Genomic DNA, 27,154 nt, shown 5'->3' with positions numbered 1-27,154 from the left:
TACAATTTTCAAAATTGATTATCATTACAATATTACAAATTGTTCTTCTAATTTGGCTAAACTTGTCTGTATCAGTTCAAATAAATCTTCTCAGGTTTCTCTGAAACTGTCCCTTTCAAAATTTCTTACAGCACAAAAGCATTCCATCACATTTATATACTTGTTTCTCCTTTTCTCCCCAGTTTCCAACTCTTTTTCACTATAAAAAGAACTTGTATATTTTTCTGCATATGGGTAATTTTCCTCTTTCTTTGATTTCTTTGGGGTATAGACCTAGTACTTATCATTGGGTCAAACAAGTTATAATAACTCTTTTGGTATAGTTCCATATTGCTTTCCAAAATGGGTGGACTGGTTCACAGTTCTAATAGTAATGAGTCCGTTTATGTATTAATGTATCTGTCTTCCACAACCCATCTAGCATTTGTTATTTTCCGTTTTTGTTAACTTTGACAATCTGACGAATGTGAGGTGGAACATCAGAGTTGTTTTTAATTTGCATTTTTCTAATCATATTTTAGGGAGGAAGAAAAAATAATGAGAAATAGCTTTAAAAAGCTAAAAATTAAGAGTTTGGTTTTTTAATGAATAAAAGGACACTAAATTAGTTTATATTTTAAATAAATTAATGAAGTCATCCATATGTTTCATATTGCTTCAACTGTGTCTGTTAACTTTTTGTTCTTAAAATTGTTCTTAAAAATTCATCTAATTGTCTTTTCCCCCCAAACACGTCTTGATTTTTGCAGTTGGGTTGTGTGGGGGCAGAGAGAAGTCCATCCCTTCTGTCCCCCTCTGGTAAGCCAAGCTGACCTGAGACAGAGATAATAATGTTACTGGGGTGTTTTGATGTGGGTGGGGTTGAACTAACTCCCAATCAATAGCTGGGGACCCATGGGTGCCCCCCACCAGTGCTGTGTTCTGTATCCTGGGCACTAATTGACTCAGTGACTGTAGCATCAGTCTGTTTGCTCTCCTGCTATTTGGTGGATTTTCACCTATTGCAGAGGTGGGGGTGGAGGTTGGGGCGTGGTGGTAGGTGTCTGGAACATAACTTCCACAATAGGTGAGGGACAGATGGCATTTTTCATCATGAGTCCCTGGGATTGTCTTGGTTGAGAATAACTAGGCCATTCACAGTTGTTTCTAAAAAATATTACTGTCATTATATACAATATTCTTTTGGTTTTTCTCACTTCACTTTGCATCAGTTCATGTGAATATACATTTTTCTAAAATCACTGTCATTTCTTAAAGCACAATAGTATTCCATAACTATCTTATACTACAACTTGTTCAACCATTCCTCATTTGATGGACAGTCTTTTAATTTCCAGTTCTTTGTTAACACGAAAAAAGCTGCAACAAATATTTTTGTACATATAGGTCCTTTATTTAAAAAATTTTTTTTTTGGATACAATTCTAGTAATGAATGCTATTGATGTATCAAAGTGTATGCACAGTTTGAATTATTTGAACATAATTCCAAATTGCTTTGATTGGATCATATTGCAACACCATTAACACTGTATTAATGTCTAAATTTTCTTATATCCTCTCCAATGTTTATCATCTTCCAGAACTGTCATATTAGTCAATCTGAACAGTTTGAGGTGGTACCTCAAAATTGGTTTCATTTTTATTTTTCTAATCAAGAGTGATTTAGATTTAGAGCATTTTTATGTGATTATAGTTTTTTTTTTAAATCTGAAACCACCTGTTAATATCTTTTGACCATTTATCAACTGGAGAATGACTTATTTTTATAAATTTTGGCTTAGTTCTCTTTATATTTGAGAAATGAGACCTTTATCAGAGATACTTGCTGTAAAATTTTTTACCCTGGCCTTCTGCTTTGTTTCTAATCTTGATTGCATTGGTTTTGCTTGTAAAAATATATGTTTACAATTCAATAAACAAATTACTTAATTTTATGTGATGAAATAATTTAATGTAATCAAAATTATCCATTTTATATTTTATAATATTATCTCATTTGATCCTAAATTCTTCCTTTATTCTAACAGATAATCTTATTCCATGTTCCCCTAATTTATTATAATTTCACCCTTTATGTTTATATCATGCATCCATGTTGACCTTATATTGTATAGAGTGTGAGTTATTTGTCTATTCCCAGTTTTTGCCATACCATTTTCCAATTTTTAACAGCTTTTCAAGTAGTCAATTCTTGTCTCAAAAGATTGGGTCTTTTGATTTATTGAACACTAAATTACTAGGGTAATTTATTACTATGTTTTATGTACCATATCTATTCCATTGATACTCTTATTTCTTAGCCAATACTAGATTGTTTTGATGATTACTGCTTTGTAATACACTTTGAGATCTGGGACTTCTTTGCCACCTTCCTTGACATTTTTTTTTCCATTGATTCCCTTGATATTCTTGCCGGTCAAATTTCTTAAGGGACTTAGAACACTCAATAACAGATGTCTTTTGAAATATGGATAAAAAATTAGATTAAAATATAAAGGTAGTAAGACATGAATAAATAACATTTTAAATTATTTTTTTACTTTTCATATAATTTTTGTAAGGGCTATGATTTCAAGTTCTAGTTATTCTATAGTTGTTAATTTTGGGCTAGAGCAAGCAAGTCAAAAATTGTCCACAAACTCTCTTTTAAAGTCAAATTCAGTTAGAGAGAAAAAGAGAATACTTAGTGGAGAACCTTGTGGTAGCTTCTTGTTTTAATTGTTATGCTAAAAGGACTGCAAGGGTTAGCATCATCTTCTCATTTTTCCTGATGTGGCCTGGTTACCTTGCCATGATTTAATTTCTAATTTTCTAGTGTAATTTCATAGAGAATAGAAATGATGAAATATATATAGGATGAATTAAGGAATGAAACCACTCTTGATATAGAGGGAATCAGAGTATAGATAGATGATTGAGGATAGTATATTTTGTAGACCTGAATACACTGCCCATATCTACTTCTAATAATACTGTCTGAGAGTGGCAGAATAAGAGTAAAAGTCAGAGATGGAAATAGTTTTTCCTAATCACTTAAGCATTTTTGTTCAATTTTGAGAAAAGAGCATTCATTTTGGTTTTTCATTTTGAGTTTGCTGAAATTTCCACCAGCTAACAGATTCTGTGACAAATTATCATAACCAGCTACACTATCTTAAAAATGCCAGGTGTCTTTTCCTCTTTATAGATACACGAGAGTATATATTGGTATCACTTTAGGTTTCTGTTAATTCAGTAAGCAGGCTATCTATGTGATTACAGTGAAATATGCTCCTATTATAGCATATTTACATTAATGCTTTCATTATCTTTTGCAGTTGGAGTAATACGATGCCCAATATGCCGCCAAGAATGCAGACAGATAGATCTTGTTGATAATTACTTTGTGAAAGATACATCTGAAGCACCTAGCAGCTCTGATGAAAAGTCTGAACAGGTAGGCTTATTCATTTTTTTCTCCTCAAATCTTATATCAAAATGTAAGTATTGGCTATATTTATTATGTGGCTAATTTTATGAGCAGGAGTAGATAGTATTTTAGAATTACTGCTTTTAATCTCATTCAATATTCACAGACATACTCAAATGAACAGAACCAAGATAATGTTTTATACCAGTGGTTCCCAACCTTTTTTGGCCTACTGCCCCCTTTCCAAAAAAAAAATTTACTTGGCCCCTGGAAATTAATTTAAAAAAATTTTAATAACAATTAATAGGAAAGATAAGTGTACCTGTGGCCATCACCGCTCCTCTGGATCGCTGCAGCACCCACCAGGGGGTGGTGGAGCCCATTTTGGGAATCACTGTTTTATACTATAACAATAACATTGTTAAAAGGAACAGTTTCTTATCTTTTGTTTTTACATCACTTGCATTTCCCAGTTATCCATATCTGCATATCTTCCCAGAGAGTTTTCCTTTCTAATAGAATGATGTGGGTGTGGGTGTGGGTGTGGGTGTGGGTGAGGGTGAGGGTGGGGGTGGAGATCCTAGCAAAACTAACCAATACATTGAAACAGTCTGGCATTATATGCAGTGTTCAATACACATTCATATTCCCCAACATTGACTAAGAAGCAAAGATGTGCCTTCTTATATCTGTTCTTTAGGACCAGGCCAAATCATTATAATATATTTAAATTTTTTTCCCATGGTTATATGATTCATGTTGTCTCCCTCCCCTCATCCCTCCCCACTCCTGGAGTTGATAAGCAATTCCATTGGGGCATGCGTGCGTGTGTGTGTGTATATGTAATGTTATATGTTATATATATGTCATTCATATATATAAATAATGTCATTCTCCACAATGGCTCTTCCAAATCTTTTCTTCTCTCTTCAAAACTCCCATGATTCCTCCCCAGACTCTCAGCTGAGAACCTTGGCTCATGTTTTGCAGAAAAAAATTAGAGCCATTGACTATGAACTTCCTTTTCTCCCCTCTTCCTTATCTCTTTTCTCTCATGTATGTATATTTGTATGTATGTATGTATGTATGTATGTATGTATGTATTATCACTTGAACCCATTTCCATATTATTTATTTTTGTATTATATTATTATTTTGTAAAAGAGCAATTTGTTAACACCAAAATCCCAAATCACATACCCATATAAACAAGTAACAAATGTGTTCTCTTCAGGATTTCTACTCCCATAGTTCTTTCTATGGATGTGGATGGTGTTCTTTCTCATAAGTCCCACAGAATTGTCCTCAATCATTGCATTGCTTTTAGTAGCAAAGTCCATTACATTTGATTGCCCCACAGTGTTACAGTCTCTGTGTATAATGTTCTCCTGGTTTTGCTTATTTCACTCCACATCAGTTCATGGAGGTCTTTCTAGTTCTTATAGAAATCCATCAATTCATCATTGTTTGTTCAGCTATTCCTCAGTCGAGGCACATCCACTCCCGTTCCAATTTTTTGCTACCACAATGAGAGCAGCTATAAATATTTTTGTATAAACAGATCCTTGCCCAGTATTTTAAATCACTTTGGGATATAAACTCATTAGTGGTATTGTTGGATCAAAGGGCATGCATTCTTTTAAAGTCCTTTGGGCATGATTCCACATTGTCCTCCAGAATGGTCGGATCAATTCACAACTCTGCCAGCAATGCATTAGTGTCCCAACTTTGCCACATCCCCTCCAACATTTATTATTTCCTTTTCCTGTCATATTGGCCACTTTGCTAGGTGTAAGGTGATATACCTCTCAGAGTTTTTTTGATCTGCATTTTTCTGTTGATCATTATAATATTGCATTATTGTAAGGGTTAACTAAAATATGAGAGAATGTGGTCGCCGAAATTAATATATCTCAAGTCAAATGACTTTTTAGCAGCTTTATTTACAAAATAGAGGGAAAGAGGAAGGTAGAAAAATGAGAAAGAGGGTAAAGAAGGTATCTATCCTATCACACTAGATAATTACTCCATCCTGGTTTGAACCAGGCAGGGCTCGTTAACCCTCCATTGAAGGACCTTCAGCTGGAGGGCTGTTTAGCTGGAGGACCCAGTGGTGGATACGCAGCCTCTTCTAGCAATTAGTCTTTCCAGAAGCCAGGAAAGGAGTCGGCCTTTTTACTCACCCACGTGGAAGTCCAAAGTGAAAATCCAAGAACAGTCTTACCAGAAGCAGTCCAAGCCAAGGTCCCTAAGCCAGAGCTCCTCCAAGGCTAGGTTTGAAGGAAAAAAGTGTGTTTGAATAGGAAGTTCAGGGTTTTTTTTGTTTGTTTTTTAATTTTTTAAACCCTTAACTTCTGTATATTGACTTATAGGTGGAAGATTGGTAAGGGTAGGCAATGGGGGTCAAGTGACTTGCCCAGGGTCACACAGCTGGGAAGTGTCTGAGGCCGGATTTGGGAAGTTCAGGGTTTTATAGTGCTTTTTCCACATCCCTTCCTGTCCCTTCCTCTACTTTATGGGGACCAATTACCATGTATAAATTTGCTTAGGACTGCCCAGAGGACAGTCAGTTGTTTTTGAGTTGTCACTTACTTTTTAGCATGTGGGTTGAGGACCTCCCCTACTTGGGCATTAATAAGGGTATATATGCTTCTGGTGATTAAATTTAAAAGTAGACGAGGGGAAAGTTAATCCTATCTTCACTATCCAGTTTTGTATAATATTGCATCATTCAATTTTGATTATTTTTGTTCTTATTTACATTATTGTAATCATTGTTTTCTTTTTATTCTTCACTTTGCATCATTTCCCAGTATACTAGTATAATAATAATAATAATAATGCCATTACATTTCTGTACTAATATTTGTTGAGCCATTTCTGTATTTATCTCTGTCATCTAGAATGTGAGCCTAGTGGAAACATTATTGAGTCAAAGGATATTTATTTTAGTGATTGGAGTAGGACTAGGAGGATACAAGTCACATTTTCAAATTCCAGAATATTTGGACCACTTCACAAATTCTACCAATGATATATTTAGAGTATTTGTCTCTGTACCCCCTTGCATTTGTCATTTTAGTTTTTTTGTCATCAGTATCAATCTGATGGCCCTGGAGTAGCTATTCTACCTTTTTCTCTTATTATTATTATTATATTATTTTCACTTATATGGTTGTTGATAGCTTAGATTTCTTTAGTGAACTGATTCTAAATATCTGCTTAGGATTTTTCCTGTTGGGTAGTGGCTTATTTTCTTATATTTATATCACTCTCCTATGTTTTATGAATATCAAATCTTTATCCAATAAATCTGGGGCAAAATTTTTTATCAACTAACTTTTTTTCTTAAAATTATAATAGAAATGGTTTTGTAAAGCTTTTTCCATTTTATGTAATCACTATTGTTCATTTAATCATTACTTATTTTGATAAAGCTCTTCCCCTTTCTGTAATTGTGAAATTATTCATTGTTAATTTATTTATAAAAGTGATATTTTGATACTTGGGTCTTAAATCCATTTGATGTTTGGGTCTTAAATCTTAAATCCATTTGATACTTTTTGTGTTCAAATTTGGTCCTAACCTAATTTCTACTAGATTGCAGTGCAGTTTTCCTAATAATTTTTTTTATTAAATGTGGTTTTTGTCATAGTAGTTGGAATTCCAGGGTTTATCACATTCATTCCCAGTCTCCTTTAATACTGGATCCTTCCCTTTGAGATTACTTCCAATTTTACTGTCAGTGTTTTTTTTAATTTAATCATTCTGACTGGGTCCACTACAGATATTGCATACCTTTAACTGGGTCCTCACTGCTGCAATCCTACTATATCTTCCTCATCAACTTGCTATGTCATTCTCCATAATGGCTCTTCCAAATCTTTTCATTCCTCTTCAAAACTCCCTTTCCAGACTCTCGGCTGAGAACCTTGGCTCATGTTTTGCAGAAAAAATTAGAGCCATCGACTGTGAAGTTCCTCTTCTCCCCTCTTCTTTTAACCCTTGTCACTCAGATGCTTTCTGTTCAATTCTCTTCCCTTACCTAGTCCTTCTACTTGTTCAAATGATCCCATCCCACCCTGTCTCCTCCAGCAGATTGCCTTCTCTCTCATCTCTACTCTTTCACTTATTTTCAGTTCTCTCTACTGGCTTATCCCCTGCTACCAACAAACATGTCCATGACTCCGCCATTCTGAAAAAAACTCTCACTTCATTTTTCCATCTTTATTATCCTCCTATTTCAGTTCTGCCCTTTGCAGGTATCTTAAACTCAAAAAAATCATTTATAATAGGTGCCTCTTCTTCTCTCCTCTGTTCATGCTCTGTTCTTAATCCTTTATAATCTGGCTTCTGGTCCTATGGTTCTGCTGAAACTGTTCTGTCCAAAGTTAATTGCCACCTCCAAGGCCTTTTCTTAGTCCTTTTCCTCCTCAATTTCTCTTCAGCCTTTGACATTGTTCATCAGTCTCTTCCTGAATATTCTCTTCTCTCTGATTTTGGGACACCATTTTATCTGACCACTCCTTCTCTATCTCCTTTCCTTTTTATTTCACTTGGTGATTATCAAATCTACCTATCCTCCCCCAAACTCTTCGCTGATTTCCAATCTTCTCTCTCCAGTTGCTTTTCAGACATTTTGAACTGGATGTCCAGTAGACCTCTTAAACTCAGTATGTCCAAAAAAGAACTCATCTTTTTACTCAAACCTCCCACCATACTCTTTTTTTTTTTTTAAAGTAGAAAGCAGTACCATCTGCCCACCCCTCAGGCTTACAGCTTAAGAATTGCAAGGGATCTTGTATTCTTCACTATTTTCCACTTCCTCATATCTAATATGTTGCCAAAGCCTTTCCATTTCACCTTTTTAACATCTCCCAAATATACTCCCTTCTTTTCTTTGACACTGCCACCATTCTAGTGCAGACTTATATCTCCTCACACTTATATTATTGTAATAGCCTGTTGATGAGTCTTGTCTGCCTCAAGTCTTTCCTCATTCCAGTCAAGCTGCTAGTATAATTTTCCTAGAGCACAGGACTCTCCTTTCCTCTACTCAATAAACTTCAGTACCTTACTGTTGCCTCTGTTTGGTATTCAAAGCCCTAACCTAACCCTCTTACCTTTCCTACTTTTCCAGTCTTACACCTTACTCCCAAATATGTATTCTTTGATCCAGTGACACTGACCTACTGGCTTTTCCATAACACTGCACTTCTCAGTTACCTAGCATTTACTGATGTTCTGCCATCTCTAGAACTTTCTCTCTGACATCCCTGATTTCCTTTTAGTCCCAAGTAATATCTCTTTTTCTACTTGAAAGCCTTTCCTATCTCCTTAATTCTAGTGAATTTCCCTCTAATTATCTCCTATATAAATAACTTGCTTTGTGTGTATTTGTTTGCTTGTTGACTCTCTCATTCCATTGTAATCTTGAGGGCTGGGGCTCTCTTTTCCTTTTTTTCTGTTATCCCCAGAGCTTATCACAGTGCCTGGCACATAAACACTTAATAAATGTTAATTGATTGATTGATTAATTACATAGTTGTTTGCTTGTTTTGAGTGTTTCTGACATTCAAACATTTGAATGTTTCTTTATGTCCTTAGAAATAGCAAAGCACTTGGCACATATATGTACTTGATAAATGTTTATTGTTGGATTGATGTTATATTTCTTATATATTTCCTTTTTTGTGTCTTAAGAACTTAATCTTTATCTTTTCCAGTGATTGATATTTCTCTTTTCCAGTAGCACATATTTTTGGTGATTACTACTCTGTGGTATAGTTTGAGATCTAGTACTTCTAAAACTACTTTTTTCCTATTTTTTTTTCATTATCATTATTAGCACAGTAAATAATACATAGTAGGTGCTATATAAATGTTATTATCTCCCTTGAGATGCTTGATATGTTTATTTTCTTTCTCTAGAAAGTAAACCTTTGGCATTTTAGGTATGGCACTAAATAAATTTACTTAACACTATTTTTATATATTGGCACTTCCCAACTATGAGCAATTACTATCCAATTATTTAGATTTATCTTTTGTTTTTGTATAGAATATTTTATAGTTACAATCACATAGTACTTGTTTGCATCATTAAACTGGAAAAAACACAGAACTATTAAATAGCCAGAAAAACGACTTCTTTAATTAAGGAGAAGGGTTCTACATAATTCCTCAAGGCCTCCATGCAGTGCTACAAACCCACATAGGGCCCTGAGACTCTGGCTGTTCTGGCCACTGACCTCTGGGAATGCCAACCATACTAGATTGACAGCTCCAAAGTACCATAGAATTTGGGAAACTAATATACCTTTTGGGGAACTCGGGGACAGGGAAATATGATTGATTGACATTACCAAGGTTACAAGGAGTGTTCAAACTACACTGACAGGCTAAAATCAGGCTTGGGAAAGGAACATAGCCAGAGGCTAGGGCGGTGATGGCAAACCCATGACATGTGTGTCACCACTGACACACGTAGCCATTTTCGATGACATGTGGCTTCATGTGGCCACATTACAGTATGTAATTACAGTATGGGGCCACATGCCAAGGATGAAACAATTGCTGTAGTGTAGACACTCTCTTCACTATAGATGACAATTCTACCTATATTAATTTACCTATTTTGTTTTATTAAATACAGTTATATATTACAATTATACATTTTTGTTATTTAAACTATAAATAACACAAAAGTATGTTTTTTTTCTTGAAGTGACACACCACCTGAGTTATGTTTGGTCTTTTGGTGAATTTTGACACACTGAGCTCAAAAGGATGCCTGTCACTGGGTTAGGGTAAAAGGGAATAGACTACTTACAATGGACATCAAAAGTATGGTCCCTGCTCAGGGATTGTTCTTGGGAAGGATCTCTGATACTTCCGGAGCAGCTACTGGCACAAAAGAGTACTTGGCATTTGATTAAAATTTGCTAACTCCACCTAGCTAGGTCCATTAAATATTAGCCTGAAACTGCTAGTCTGAGATTCCTTTTAAAGTGGATTCTCTGGGGAACTGGGATGAACTTGGGATCTCCAGCTTACAAGCTTACCCTAAAACTTGGAGTTCTCTTAGATTCCACATTGACAGCGTCATAGTAGGTGCACTCCCAAATGTTTTAAATATTTATAGTTTTTTATTTTATTGGATTGGGGGGGGGTAATATCCTTTAGAAATGCTGATGATTTGTATTGATTTATTTTCTCTTCTAGAACTTCTAGAAATGGAAGTAATTGTTTCAGTTAATTTTTGGTTGAATCTCTAACATTTTCTCAGTAGACTATTTTATCATCTGTGGAAAGTATTAATTTTATTTACTCTTCGCCCATTCTTATTATTTTTTTCTTATTTTATTGGTAGAGTCAACAAATATTGTTTAATATTGTCATGCTGGCCACATTTGCTTTGTTATTGTTCAGTCATTTCAGTTCAATTTAGTCTTCCTGACCCCATTTGGGGTTTTCTTGGCAAAGATATTTGAGTGGTTTGCCAGTCATACAGCTGGAAATTGTCTGAGACCAAATTTGAACTTAGAAAAATGAATCTTCCTGACTATAGTTCCAGGACTCCATGTTTTTTCCCAAGCTACTCCAACCTTTTTTTTTTTTTTTTTTTTAATCGTTGGTCTTATTGGCAAGGTTTCTATTATATCAGTTATAAATAATACTGCCATTGTTGGTCATTGGGGCACATACTTTTAATCCCTGCTGCCAGAGAAGTTGAGCCTGGTAGATCTCTTGAGTTATACTGAATACAGCATCTGTCTGGTGACACCTGAATTGCTTAGCAGGGGCTATCTGGACCCGGACTGGAAACAGAATAAGTTCAAGCTCCTTTTCCTGTTGTTAGTGGGATCATCCTGTGAGAGCCCCTACATTTCTAACCCAGGTAAAGTGGTGAGTCCTAGTGTTGATGATCATGTTGATGATGAGATCTCTAGGCCTTAGGTAGATATTATTTACTAACTTAAGGAAAGGTTCATTTATATCTCTGCTTTCTAATGTTTGCTTTTTTTTTTTTTTAAACATTAAGGGTCTTTTAAATATATAATCCGTTCACACCTTCCTCTATTATTGCATATCTTGTTTTCATCCACTCCATTTGAGTTAATAAGTTAATTCCTTTTCTTCTTTTCTTCCCTAGTATAGTATTCCTTTTCTTCATTTCTTTAAAGTTTAAAGAAATAAACCAATAAAACAGAACAAAGCTACCCTTTTGTTGTTATCCCATCCAACTCTTCATGACCCCATTTTAGGATTTTCTTGGAAAAGTTATTGAAATGGTTTGCCATTTCCTTTTCCAGCTTATTTTCCGGCTGAGGAAACTGAGGCAAATATTTAATTGATTTTACCCAGGGTCACCACAGCTAGTAAATGCCTGAGTATGTATTTGAACTAAAGTTTTCCTTACTCCAGGCTAGGGGCACTCTTACCTATCATGCCACCTACCTGCCTTGAAGCCTCACTGGACTCAATGTTTATCTTAATTTAACTTCCCATTTGACTCTCATAGACATGATTTGGAAGGTATGCTTGTATTTTTATCTACATCAGTGGTTCCCAAACTTTTTTGGCCTACCACCCCCTTTCCAGAAAAAATATTACTTAGTGCCCCCTGTCACATACTATCACCACCCCCTTACAGTTATTCACCACCCCCATATGCACCTGTGGCCATCATTGCTCCCTGGATTGCTGCAGCACCCACCAGGGGGCGGTGGTGCCCATTTTGGAAATCACTGATCTACATTAAGATGTAATTCATATTATGTTTCCTTTGATTCCTATGTTTGTATTTTTCTAAATTTACTAAGCTTTGGTTCAAATTTTTTAATTAGAAATGCTAAAAAAGTTCTATTTTATTAATATCTCCTCTACTCCTCCCCTGTAGGATTTTATGCTTCGTTTGGTTGCATAATTTATTCTTCGGTATTAATCTTTATCCTTTGCCTTTTAGAATATGGTATTTTGTGTTTTCTCTACTTTCTTTCTTTCTTTTTTTTTTTCCAAACCCTTAACTTCTGTGTATTGGCTCATAGGTGGAAGAGTAGTAAGAGTGGTCAATGGGGGGTCAAGTGACTTGCCCAGGCTTACCCAGCTGGGAAGTGTCTGAGGCCAGATTTGAACCTGGGACCTCCCGTCTCTAGGCCTGACTCTCAATCCACTGAGCTACCCAGCTGCCCCTCTCTACTTTCTTTTAGTTGTACTATAACAGTGTCTATGATTCTTTGGTACTTGTACCCTTTTTTCCCCTCTGGTTACTTGTAGTAGTTTATCTTTTATTGGAAAGCTCTGGATTTTGTTACGACATTCCTGGTTATTTCTGTTTTTCAGATTCTTTCAGGTGATTGGTGAATTCTTCTATTCTTATCCTCTGGTTCTGACTGATTTGGAAAGTTTGTATTTGATACAGCATGCAGTTTTGTTTGTTTGGTTTGTTTTTTTTTTTTTCCGGTCATGGTCTTCATATGGAGGTTGATGATGATTCTTAAAGTCTTTCTTCTTGACCTGTTTTCCAGAGTAGTTATTGATGCTAAATGTCTTATATTCTCTTTCTTTTTTTTTTTTTTCTTTTGATTTTGTTCTGCCATTTAGGAAATTTTATTTACTCCATTTTAATTTTTAGGGGAGTCTATATGAATGAATTTTCAAGCTTCTATCTTAAACTGTTTCTTCCTTTTAATTTTTTAAACATTTGTATTTTGCTTATAATTTTACTTGTTTTATTTCTTCCAATCTTCTCTTGGAGTGCCCATGTGTTGTTTACCTAATCTATTGCATTGACCCAGTACTTTTAGCCAGTACCAAGTTGTTTTGATGAGCGCCATTTTGTAGTGTAGTTTGAGATTTGGTATATCTAGGCCTCCTTTTGTGGGCCCTCTTCCCCCTTAATTCTGTTGATATTCCTGGCCCTCTGTTCTTCCAAATGAGTGTTTTTCCCATAGTTCTGTTAAATAATTTTTAGAAAATTTGATTAGTATGGCGCACTGAATAGGTAAATTATTTCGTTAAGACTGTCATTTTTATTATGTTGGTTCCATCTATTCATGAGCAATTAATGTTTTTTCATTTGGTTAGATCTGACTTTATTTGTCCAGAGTGTTTTGTAATTGTGCTCACATCCTTGCTGGGTTTATTTTGGTAAGTATACCCCTGGTTATTTTATATTGCTTAGAGTTATTTCAAATGGAATTTCCTTTTCTATCTATTGCTCTCAGACTTTGTTCTTTTTATCCTGTGACTTTGCTAATGTAAATTATTTCTATTAGTTTTTTGATTGATTCTCTAAATTTACCATCATTTCATCTGCAAAGAGTGATAACCATGTTTCTTCATTGCCTATTCTAATTCCTTCAATTTCTTTTTCTTTCTTTTTTTTTTTTTGTTGTTATTGCTAAACTTTACTTTTCTAGTACAGTGTTAAATGATGATGATTATATGCTTCCTTGCTCTACTTCTGATTTTATAGGAAGGATTTTGGTTTATCTCCATTATAGATAATGCTTGTTGATTGTTTTAGATAGATGCCATTTATCACTTAAGGAAAGTTCTGTTTTTTTCTAGTGTTTTCTAATGTTTTTATAAGGAATGGGTGTTTTATTTTGTCAAATGCCTTTTCTGCATATATTGAAATACTCATAGTTTCTGTTTTGTTATTGATATGATTAATATGCTTGTGTGGAGTGAGAAATTAGTGTGTTATTCACAAATAATTAATGGTTATTGATATCTCAAAAAATAAAGAGACTGGTCCATATTCACAAGTGCACCCCCTCCCCACCAATCTATTTCTCTTCAAGCTCCCTTCAAGATTAGTTTTTGGAATGGAATCTTTTGAATTTGTTTGGGAATTTGCCTGAGGCAGGAGTCCTATGCTGGACTGGTCTTAGACTCTAAAGTACTTGTGATCAAATCATTTTTTTTTCACTTGAAAATTTTTATTTAATTAATTTAAAGTATTTTTACATGGTTACATGATTGATGTTCTTTCTCTCCCTCTTCCCACCCCACTCCCATAGCCAAGGAGCAATTCCACTGGGTTTTACGTGTGTCATTGATTAAGACCTATTTCCACATTATTAATATTTTAATTAGAGTGACCCATGAATTATTATTACATTATATATATATACATATATATATATATATATAGATAGATAGATAGATAGATAGATAGATAGATAGATAGATAGATACTTGAGTATTAATGTTAAATTACCCATTTTGTCATAGAAGTCTCTTCCATTGAATTTGAGGCTTCTTCCTGGTAGTAAGCCCAATGGCTTGACATTAGCTCCACCCAAACCATCCAGTCCTAACCTCTTCATCTCTTCATATAATATTCCTGCCCTTTATTTCTTGACTAAAACCTTTGTCTCCAACCCCTGATAATGTCTTTAAAATATTAATTTGATTGAATGTAGCCACTGTAAAGTTATTCTTCCAATTCCTTGAAGATGTTAATATTGAATGTGTCCATTGTAAAGCCATTGTAAAGCTACTCAGACTTCTGTCTCCAGCCTCTAGAAATGTTAATTCTAGTTGGGAGGGTTTCTGGAAAAACCTGAGGATATTTTTGATATCAGACTATGTATAGCCTGAGTTAGTCTGTCCCCTTGTGCCTCAGATGCAGACATGGCTAGATCTCTCTCTGTAACTGGGAGGGGAGGAGGGGTTCTGCTTTGGGTCAGTGACTTGAGTCAGTGCCCCCATGTTTCTCTCTCAAAAAAGCACTACATTTTAAGTGATGTTTCTCCCTGGTCATATTGTTTAATGGTGGTTAAAGAGGGTGTGTTTGAGATTTTTAAGATCCCTTCAATTTCCACTCCACATATGCTTGATGGTTTTCCGAATATTGAACCATCCCTACATTCCTGGTATGAAACCCATCTGATTATGGTGTATGATTTTTGTAATATAATGCTGTAAACTTCTTGCTAGTGTTTTATTTAAAATTTTTGCATCAGTGTTCATGAAGGAGATTGGTCTATAGCAGTGGTTCCCAACCTTTTTTGGCCTACTGCCCCCTTTCCATAAAAAATATTACTTAGCCCCCTGGAAATTAATTTTTAAAAAAATTTAACAGCAAGTAATAGGAAAGATAAATGCACCTGTGGCCATCACTGCCTCCCTGGATTGCTGCAGCACCCACCAGGGGGCGGTAACTCTCACTTTGGGAATCACAGGTCTATAGTTTTCTTTCTCTGTTTTACCTCTCCCTGGTTTTGGTGTCAGAACCATATTTGCATTGGAAGAATTGCCTCCTCCTGTATTTTTCCAAAGAGTTTATTTAGTATTGGAGTTAGTAGTTCTTTGAATGTTTGGTAGAACTCTCTTGTGAATCTATCTGGCCCTGGATACTATGCCATTTGGTGCATATATGTTTAGAATTGATATTATTTGTTTGTAGTGCCTTATAAAAGGTATATAATTTCCTTCCTTACCTCAGCTGAGGTATAGTAGATTCTGCTCCAACCACTTACATTTACTCTTAAGTGTGGCTCTCCAATTTAAGTATCTTTCTTGTAGACCAGCATATTGTGGGATTTTTGTTTTTTAATTCACTCTGCTGTCCTTTTCTGTTTTATTGGGTGAATTCATCCCATTCACATTCACAGTTATGATTATTAATTGTGTGTTTCCCTGTGTCTTATTTTTTTCTGTTACTCTTCTCTCTCTTTTTTAGCCTTTCCCCAGATTTTTTGTTTTTGATTATTGCCTCCCTCTATTCACCCTTCTTTTTTCCATTTTTCCCCTTCCTTTATTCTCTCCTTGCCACAAATTTATCCCCATTCCAATCCATTCTCCACTCAGTGAAAATTTGATCTTCCTAAAGTACAGATAGGACTATATTATTCCTATACTCAATAAATATACTCCGTATCACTTTTATGATTATGTATAAAATGCAGTGTTTGACATTCAAAGCCCTTCATAAACTGACACTCTCCCTCCACATTTCCAGTCTTGTTAAGCAATTCCTTTGTTACATTCCCTTGACATATTCTTCCAATCCAGTGACATTGGCCTCCTTGCAGTTCTTTAAACAAGACACTCCATCTTTTGCTTCTGTCATTTTCACAGGCTATCCTTGTGTCTAGAATGTTCTCCCTCCTTATCTGTGCTGCTTGGTTTCCTCAAAAAATTTTTTAACCAAAAAATCCCGCCTTCTATAAGAAGTCTTTTTTGCAGTTTATCCTGTATCTAACTTGTTTGAAAATAGTTGTTTAACATGTTGTCTTTCTCATTAGGCTATGAGCTCCCTGTCATTAGGACCTGTTTTTATCTTTCTTCTGAACCCTAGTTTTTAAAAGCACAGTGCCTGGTCAAAGTATATACTTAAATATTTGTTGATCGACTATGTGTACCTTTCATATTTTGACCCATTTTTTTTTTCTGGATAAGTTTTCCTATACTTCACTATTTTTGCCTTTAAAATCTGTTGATATTTAGAGATTCTCTGCCACAGATTTTGTTTTTTCCCAGTCTCCTAATTTAAAAAAAAATTGTTTACCATAATTTATGCTTTACTCTTTTAGAGTTCTTTATTTCTGGCTTCAATTTATTCCACATTTCTTGCTTAATTTCTATTTTTTTTGCTGTTTTGATCTTTCTTATTTCATTATCCCTAGAGGGTACATAGGATTCTGTCTTTGATCAGGTATGATATATAGATATTTTTATATATTCTTCTTTTTTTTAAATAGTATTTGCCATATATTTTGATTTTTCTTTGCAAGTTTTGCCCCTTCATTTTAGAAGCCTCTCTTGGTTTATCTGTGTATAAACTTTTTCTCTTTTGAAATCATTAGTAATATACCTCTTCTTCCTCTCTCCTTTTTTTAGCATTCCCTATCACTCACTTCTTGGCACCCCTCTCTTACTTATTGCTATAAACCAGAGAGACACAGCTTCCTTAGCCTTCTTAGATTGGGTAACTGGCCTATGTGTTGTCCTGAGATATTTTTTTTTTAAACCCTTAACTTTCAGTGTATTGTCTCATAGGTGGAAGAGTGGTAAGGGTGGGCAATGGGGGTCAAGTGACTCGCCCAGGGTCACACAGCTGGGAAGTGGCTGAGGCCGGATTTGAACCTAGGACCTCCTGTCTCTAGGCCTAACTCTCAATCCACTGAGCTACCCTGCTGCCCCCTTGAAATACTTTTAAATGGGACACATCTGACGTGTTTTTCCAATCTTTCCCTTTGACCTCATGATGCCATTGTTTTGAGCTTAATGAATACATTTGCTTTTCTTCATTTGGAAAGACAAGGTCCATATTTGATACTCCTAGTGTGGGTGTGCTTTGTTAGAGGTGTTTTGACAGAATTGCTGCAGTTTTGGTGGGTTTCTATTGACCATAAATTTTTTTTCTGTCAACCATAAATTTTCTTGGGTATAGGAGAGGTAACCAGGAGAGCCTGACTGAATGGCATAAGTTTAAACAGTTCTTTGCTTTAATTTATTTAAAAATTATATATCTCTTTTTGTGTGTATAGTCAATAATAAGAATCTGCTTTCTCCTGATTCCTTCAACTTGAGGACTAAAGTAAAACAAACCTTGTTACAAAATGTATAGTCAATCAAAATAAATTTCTTTGTATACCCCCCCCCCCAAGATATTTTTCTCTTTGTCAATTTGAGTCTTTTACTTTTCTGTTAAGAGGTGAGTAGAATGTTCCATTAGACCTAAATTTTTAGTTGGTCATTTCACTGATAAGAATTCCTCACTCTTTAAAGTTATTTGCGCTCTTTGTGGTGGTAAAAAAATTGGAAAATGAGGGAATGTCATTCAATTGTGGAATGGTTCAACAATTGTGGTATCTGTTGGAGATGGAACACTATTGTGCTAAAAGGAATAATGAACTGGAGGAATTCCATGTGAACTGGAATGACCTCTAGGAATTGATGCAGAGTGAAAGGAGCAGAACCAGGAGAACATTATACACAGAGACGGATACACTCTGTGGCAAATCTAATATAATGAATTTCTCTGTGCCCCTCTAGTGCCCCTGCTAAACTAAGGTTTCAGCCTTGGGTTGCCAAGCGGCTGAATTTCTGACCAAAGGGGAAGAATGTTAACCTCTTGACTACTGGTTTGCTAAGAGCTGAAAGCTTTTCAATAAGGAAAGTTGTGTGGATTAGACAAGGAGTCAAAAGAGGAGTCTCAGATTTTTATCTATTCTCTTACTGGCTTCCCACACATCTCTACTAGCAGCAATGCAATGATCCAGAACAATTCTGAGGGACTTATGAGAAAGGACCCTATCCATATTCAGAGGAAGAACTGTGGGAGTAGAAACACAGAAGAAAAACAACTGCTTGAACACATGGGTTGATGAGGATATGATTTGGGATGTAGACTCTAAATGACCACCCCAGTGCAACTATGAATAATATGGAAATAGGTCTTGATCAATGATACATGTAAAACCCAGTGGAATTTTATGTTGGCCACAGGGAGATGGGAGGGGGGGGAGAACATGAATCATATAACCATGGAAAAAATAGTCTTAAAAAAATAAGTTATTTGCCTTTACTCTAATGCTTTCAGTGCATAAATTGTTTTGATTTTCTTCATTTTACTTAGAATCAGAACATAAAAATCTTAACTTTTTTCTCTGAAATCATCCTTTTTCATCTTTGCTTACAGTGCTAGACTTTTGGGTGGGGATGTCTCTGCAGATCAACTAAACCAGGTTGAGGATAATGGAAAGGCCTCAAACCTATTGGTGAATAAAGGGAATGTCTATCCATGTGAAGACTTCCCTTGTTGGAATGGGCAGATGAGTATAATTTGTTCCAACAGTCATGAAGGTGGTTAAAGCAGGTGCTGTGGAGTGCTTAGAGCTTCATGAGACGTGGAAGAAGCCAAAATCATCCACTGCATCCTGAGTCATTGCCAGTCATCTTGACTTGTCTTGCCCCATTGAATGATTTTTGGAAGAGAGAATGAGGCTGACAACTTTATGCATCTCTGCTTTACTTAAAAAATCCCATTCATGTAGTAGTGAAGATATCACTCTTGATGGCATTGGTTCTCTTTCAAGCAAAGAACAAACAATAAGAACAACAGTGTTGTATTCCATTACATTTGTTTATCAGCCATTCCCTATTTGTATCTGTGACCCAGGACTATCTAGGCAATTTGAATTACTAATCACTGCCTGTTCAATGTACCCATTTTCAGCAAAAGGTCTCCTATAATTTTTCTCTTTGTCTTTTGCTCATTTTTCCAGTCTGTTTCATGGACGTGCCAATATGTTTGTTTGATTTTGTTCCTGGGGTGGAAGGAATTCTTTATGTTCTAAGCTTGTATTGGTGTCTACTCTTGTACTTGGGGGCAGCTTGGGTGTGTTTGGGTCCTATTGTGTGTGTTTTTAAGTGGCATCCCAGTTGGCTTGCTTTGTAGAGGTCTGCACCTGTTTTGCTGAAATGCTGTTTGTGCTGGTGTGAACCGGATTACATTCCCACTGCTGCCAGTTTCCCAGGATCCTGCCTGTTGTGGGTTGCTCTTCCAGTGAAATGGATCTTTCTTGGCATCCTGAGTCTTCTTGAGCTGGAGCATTGTTTTACTTTGTCTTTTGTTGGTTCTATCCCTCCAGGATTTGTTTTTGAATCTTTTTTCCCCTTCCTTTTTTGTGGTTGTTTGGAGGTAGGTTTGGACAAGCTCAAACCATTACTTTGTTATTTTGACCCCTGAGACTGTGTAGTTGTCCAACTCCTCTTACTATGTCTGGTCTGAGAGGTACTGAAGCTGCTTCTGTGGGGGCTATTTTTTTTTTAATTTCTTGAAATATAATATTTAAGGTTTTTTAGGGGGGTATTCATATTCCAATAATTCTTTTTTATTATTTTGTTCTGTTTTTCAGGTCAGTTTTTACTATGAGATATCTTATATTCTTTCTCTCTTTTCCTCCCATCTTTTGACTTTGTTTTAATATTTTTGGCTGTCACATGGAGACTTCGGCTTGTCTTTGATCCATTCTAATTTTCAAGGAGTAGTTGGACAATATTATTTTGTACCTCTAGTGTTAAGCTACTAATTCCCTTTCTCCTTAGCTCATTTCTTTTCCAATTTTTTCCCTTTAGGTATTCTTTTTTTATTAAAAAAAAATTAAACTGTTTTCTTCATCAGTTCCAGGAACGATGGATTTGTACAACTAAGCTGTATTTTTCTCTGAAGCAATGCTTGTAGTCAGTTTGGAGTAATTTTTTTCTTTTGGGGTTTGTGCTTTGTACTTCCTTGCTACCATAATAGCCCATTGTGGTACTTTGTTTTTGCCCATTCTTATTATACCCTGCTTCCTGATTTTGGATTTGACATTAGGACTGAACTCTGTGGCACTTCTGGAGGAAAGGTCTAGACTGGTCCTTTGCTGCTTTCTGGGGATATTGAGTGTTGTACTTTCTAGGATCCTGCATTCTTTCAGTGCTTAACTTGGATTTGGGTAAAAACAACAGTAGAATGATGCTGACCTCAACTCTGTCCAAACAGTTGAAAAGCTTTGTTGGTTCAGCGTAAAAGAACTGTATGCTCCCCTTTGGTTTAGAATTCTTGCCCTGGTTATTTCTCTGTAGTCTGGCATAGATGTTAGAACAAAGCCTCCACTCTGCGCATCTGAGCCACATTGTTTCAGCTTGCTCCTGAACTTCCTCCTTTCTTGGTTTAGTACCTAGGAATTCCCTATCTGGGAACATCACCACCATGCACAGGTCTTCTTCTCAGTTCACTCTGAATCTGTGACCTAGAGCTGGGTAGTGGGCAATTGAAACTGCCATTTGGAACCTATCCTCATGACAATGCCCTGCTATGGGTCTGGTACTGCCCTTTCCCCTGGGTACTGGATTGCTCCTCCATTCATTTCTATTGTTCTCTTTTCCAACCCATTTTCCAGTATTAGCTGACATTTCTGTTTTCCTATGCAACCTGGGCCAAAAAGAGTATTCATTTTTTTCTGGATTTCCCCATCAGAATTTGATCTGGTGCATTTTCTGTATTGTTTGGAATAGATGGCTTTCCCCACGTTTTTAAAACCCCTTATTGTCTTAGAACAACTTTTAAGACAGAAGAGCAAGGGCCAGGCAAACTGTATTGCATGACATGCCTAGGGTCACACAGCTATGAAGTGTTGGAGGCCAGATTTAACCCAGGACCTCCTGACATCAGGTCTGGTGCTCTATCAACTATGCCATCTAGTTCTACCTCTTTTTTGGAAAAGTTTTGAGTATGAGCTCACCTGTATCTACAGTACCATTTTGGCTTCTTACCTTTACTGTTCTCCCTCTCCACCTTAATTCATAAGAGGCCTCATTTTTTTTAATCTTGTGGATTTAGTTCTAATTTCTCTATATCTGGTATCTAGTTTCTTTGTTTTTATGTTAGAGCTTCGCAGTCAATGAATAAACTGCTTTCTTGCTTTTTGCTTTCAGTGAATTTGTTTTTCTTAATTGAGGAGTGACAAGTTCATTATTTATTTATTTATTCTGAGAAGCTTTTATAAAAGGGAAAATTGTGGGGGAGGAATAATATTCAGTAAAGAAGAATTGAACTTGACTGAACTTGAGTGAAGTAAAAACATCTACTTCAAAAACAGCAAAGGAATACAATAAATGGCCACAAGCTCAAAAAAGAGCTTTTGGAAGAGCTTAGAAAAAGACCTTAATAAACAGATGAAGAGGGACAGAGCCAAGAGGGCAGCTTAGTCATAGCAAAAGCTAGAACCACCCTAAGAATCCTCCCAAACCAACCTTAAAATAGTGCCTCAAAAGGACTGAAGTCACAGAACCAACAAGGAGGTAAAGTGAAGAACCTGCCTAAACCAACATCAGAGCACCCCACACCTATACCCCCTGAAGTCCAAGCCCTGGAACCAGCCTGCAGTGAGGCCCCAAAGTACATTGTGCTTGGCTGTTTTAAGCCTGAGGTGAAGCTCCTAGATCCAGGGCAAAATAGCTTACAGTGCTTAAGTCCTGCAAACCATCAACAGAGAAGAAAGAATCATCAGTTTTCAGAACTCCCAGTCTACAGGTTAAAAAAAAAAGCTGGGAAAATGAAAAACAGAAAAAGAAACAGGTAACCATAGAACATTTTTATGAAGACAAAGAAGAGCAAGGCACTGATTCAGTAGGGAAGAGTGAGATCAAAGCAACCAAATGCAAAACTTCAAAGAAAAATGAGATTTGGTCTCAGGCATTGAAAGAGCTTTAAAAGGACTCCAAAAATCAAATGAGAGGTGGAAGAAAAACGGGGAAAAGAAACTAAAGTAATGCAAAAGGAAAACAACAGCTTAAAAAGCAAAATTGATCAAGTAGAAAAAGAGACACAAAAATCCAATGAAGAAAATGTTATGTGAAAAGTAAAATTGACCAACTGAAAGGAGGGATCAAAAGATCATAGAAGAAAATCAAGTCTACCAGAAACACTGAGATTGAGAGACAAAAACATAAGAGTAAAGGTGAGGGACTAGAGCAGAATATAGTATGCCACAGCTGATTCCAAGAAGTCAAGGGTAGCAAAGTTGTGGCCAAAATGGATGTAATTGAGAGGGTTGAACAGAGTCACTTTATTATGTTTATTTTTTTTTATTTTGGATTTATTTTGGATTTATTATGGATAATAAAACTATTATACCTGTATACCATAAGTGTAATAACATACAGATTTTTAAAGGAAAAACTAAATGGGATATAGATGGAAATAGATTGCAAAATAATAAATGTGGTGGACTTAAATTTTCCTCTGAGAACTAGATAAATCTAACCAAAAAATAAATAAGAAAAAAGTTAAGGAAATGAATAGAATCTTAGATAAATTAAATAAGATATCTGGAGAGCATTCTCTCCCAATTCCTCCAATGAGGTTTTTAGTAGATCTAAGCATATACATAATCCAATCAAGCAAAATGAATGGGAGAAATAGCTGAATAGATTGTGATATTCAAATATAAAGGATTACATTATGTTACTGGAAATGACATTGGAGATAGAAAGAAAATAAGGGAACTATATGAAGAGATAAAAAGAGAATAAAGATAATATATGCCATGATTATGTTGTAAAAAATAAATAACAAAACCAAGAGAAAATAAATGTCCAAATAAAATGAATTCATAAGCAGAGGCTGTTTATATTAGGAAACATATAATTTACATATTTTAAACATTGTAAACAATTTAGAATTTGTGGTTTTGTACATAATGTTTTTATGTGTGGTAGTTGCGAAGTATATAATAAAAATAATTGATTTTTATATACCACTATAGAGTTTGCAAAACTCTTCACATGCATTTTCTCATTTAAGATGCATAACTACCCTTTGACTACTATTAAATGTATTATTATCTCCATTTTACAGTTGAAGAAAGTGAGCCTCAGAAGTGTTAGGTGGTTACCCAGGTACTAGATTTTTCAGGAAGGAATGGAACAGGACTAGTGAGATGGTTAATTTGAGGAGAGAACAGGCAGAAGTTGGAAAAAAATTCAAATATATTTCTAATTATGAAGGGGTTTAGAAGAGAAAAAGAAATCCATGTGAATTATATTTGAGCTGGCTGTGGGAATAAATGTGAAGATTAAGGGATGGAAAACAACTGGAGGTTACTGATAATTCTTTTCTATTTCTTTCTATACCTTTTATTATTATTATAAAGATGGATGAGGGTACAAAGATAAGAAAGATAATGAGCATATGAGCAAGGCAATAACTAATTCCATAATCCTATCTAGAAATTTAGTGAACTGGACCATAAAATGGGAGGAAGCTAAAATGGACTAAAATGAAAACAACATATCTATCTATCTATCTATATCTATATCTATATCTATATCTATATCTATACGAGACTCTTAAAATATCAAGATTCACATACAGTTAAAATGAGGGATTGTAATAGAATTTACTGTGTCTTAGCTGAATCCAACAAAAGTAGAGTTGGCAGTCATGATCTCAGATAAGACAGTGGTAAAAATAGCCATGAATTAATGAACGTATTTCCTATGTTCCAAGCTTTGTGCTAAGAGCTGAGAACACATATAGCATCACATTCTGGTGCTTAAGGAGCTTATGTACTAAAGTGGAGGAAACATAGTACATCAGTATCAGTATTTTTGGAAAATATCACTTATTGTATGTATTCTACCTTGTTTGTATACCTTTATATGGTTAGTGTTAATCTTTTTCCATTATTTTGGGGACTTTTTCAAAAAACATTTTTTTAGCCTCTTTTTAAACATTTTTTTCAAATTTTTGAATTCTCTCTCTCTTGTTCCTTCCCCACCCATTGAGGAGGCAAGCAATATGATATCAGTTTTATAGGTGAAAGTGTGCAAACATATCTCCAAGTTAGCCATACTGTGCAAAAAAAAAAAATAGCAAGAAAAAAAAGTGAGAAAACTATACTTAATTTTCATTCACAGTTTGTTACTTTTTTATCTAGAGGTAGATAGCATTTAATTATGAATCTTTTGGAATTTTCTTGGATTATTTATTGCTCAGAATCACCAAGTCTTTCATAGTTCATTATCATTACAGTATTACTGTTATTATGTGCAGTGATCTTCTGGCTCTTCTCAATTCACTTTTCATTAGTAAACATTTTTTTGAAACCACCCCCTGTTTATTTTTTATAGCACAATAGTACTCCATTACAATCATATGGCACAACTTAGCCATTTCCTAGTTGATGGGCATACCCTCAGTTTCCAATTCTTTGCCACTACAAAAAGTGTGGCTATACATATTTTTCTACATGTAGGTTGTTTTTCTTTGGTATACAGACCTATTAGTGCTATTGCAGAGCCTATTAGTGTTAATTCTACATGCACTGTTTTATAGCCATATGGGAATAGTTCCAAATTCAGATTGGACCAGTCCACCACTTCACCAACAGTTCAATAGTGTGTTCATATTTTCCCTCATTCCTTCTAGCATTTGACATTTTTGATAGATGTGAAGTGGTATTTCTGAGTTGTTTTCATTTGTATTTATTCAATCCGTAGTTATGTAGAGTATTTTTTAAATGTGACTATAAGATATCCCCTTAAAATTCATCAACTGGAGAACGAGCCTCATTTTTATGAATTCGATTTCCCTTTAAAGTCAACCACAGAGGTCTTTATCTGAGAAACTTACTTTAAAAAAATTTAATATTACTTCACTATCTATGGTACCTTTTATTAAAATGTAGTTTCCTTGATTACCTCTTAATTAGGTCCAGTTTTACTTTTGCTTTGTCTAAGATAATGATTGCTATTTTTGTCTTTTTTTTATTTCATCTGAAACAAAGTAGATTCTCCTCCATGTCCATATTTTGAGTCTGTGCATCTGTTTCATGTTCTCTTATAAACAGTGTGTTTTTGTATTTTGGTTCCTAATCCATTCTGCTGTCTTCAGTTCTGTTCTATGGGTTGCTCCTCTGATTCATGCTCAGTTATGATTACTGTTAGTGTATTTCCCTCAGTCTTATTTTCTTCTGCTTATCCTTCTCTCTTTATATCTTGTCAAAAGTCTGTTTTGTTTCGGACCACAGCCTCACTTAATCTGCCCACCCATTTATCACTTTCCCCTTTCCCTCTCCTGTCCCCATTCTCTCCTATTTCCCTTTTGCATAAAGTAGATTTCTATATCCAACTCTGTGTCTTTGTGTATTCTTCCCTCTTTTGAACCAGTTCCAATTCCAATATAGTTCAACCATTGCCCGTCATACTCCCCATTACTCCTCCACTGTCAAAGCTCTTCTTTGTACTCTTCTTTTATGTGAAATAATTTTGCTTAGTCCATTTCCCTTCCTCTGTCTTTGAGTGCATACCCCTTTCTCATTCTTTCATTTTTGTGGAGATCATCCCATTGTAATTGACTCATACCTGTTCCTTCTTTCTATGTAGACTGCTTCTAACAAATTACATGTGTTTTGTTCCCTTACAGAAATATAAACAGTTTAACTTTGCTGAGTCTCTTATGATTTCTCTTTCATGTTTCTCTTTTTATTTTTCTCTTGTGTTTGCATGTCAGGTTTACTGTGTTCAGCTCTGGTCTTTTGATCAGTAATGCTTGGAAGTCCTCTTTCATTAAATATTTATTTTATCCCCTGAGAAATTATACTCAGTTTTCCTTGTTAGATAATTCTTGTTTGTAATCCCAGCTCCTTTGCCTTTTGGAGTATTAAATTTTAAGCCCTCTTTTCCTTTAACATAGAAGGCACTAAATTTTATGTCATTCTAACTATGGCCCCAGGATATTTGAATTGTTTCTTTCTGACTTTTGCAAATGGCTCTTGATTTTGGCCATAATGTAGCTTTTTATGGTCAAAAATTTTTTGTTTGCTTTTTTTTTTTAATAGCCTATATCTTGACTTTGAACTTTATATTAAAGATGGGCTCAGCTCACCTTGGATTTGGAAGGCACTGTCTCAAGCATTAGTTTTTTGTTCTGATATTTTCAGAGCTAGTTCTTGGGATCTGTTACTTAGAAATTATTAGATTAACTTCCCATTTATGTGACCCTAAGCAAGTCACTTAACTACAGTTAAGTGTTTGGTGCTTCCAAGGTGGGAGTGATATGGTCACTACTCTCTTGGTAGGAATGCTTCCTAATCCCATGGCCACTTTGTGACTGACTCACAGTGTTCCTTTCTTCCCAGGAACTGCAACCTAGAACTGAGTACTAGGTATGGGCTATAGAGTTGCCAATGAGCGGCCCCCCCACCCCCACCCCCCCGCCCCCAATGCTAGCAAAG

General features: G+C 35.4%; 1 protein-coding gene across 1 annotated transcript in view; it reads left to right on the top strand.

Annotated features, from left to right (window-relative positions):
* Positions 1–27,154, top strand: part of TRIM33 (tripartite motif containing 33) — a gene marked incomplete at its 5' end in the record, with an annotated part of 177,353 nt that overhangs the window by 50,418 nt on the left and 99,781 nt on the right. The window contains one exon of the mRNA XM_044675523.1: positions 3,319–3,437. Within this exon, the coding sequence (XP_044531458.1) occupies positions 3,319–3,437 (119 nt within the window). The remainder of the gene's footprint in view (positions 1–3,318; positions 3,438–27,154) is intronic.

This window comes from Gracilinanus agilis, chromosome 4 (assembly GCF_016433145.1).
Source record: "Gracilinanus agilis isolate LMUSP501 chromosome 4, AgileGrace, whole genome shotgun sequence".
In the NCBI taxonomy this organism is placed as follows: Eukaryota; Metazoa; Chordata; class Mammalia; order Didelphimorphia; family Didelphidae; genus Gracilinanus; species Gracilinanus agilis.
Note: the sequence above shows the minus strand (reverse complement) of the source record. Positions and strands in the feature narration are given on the sequence as shown.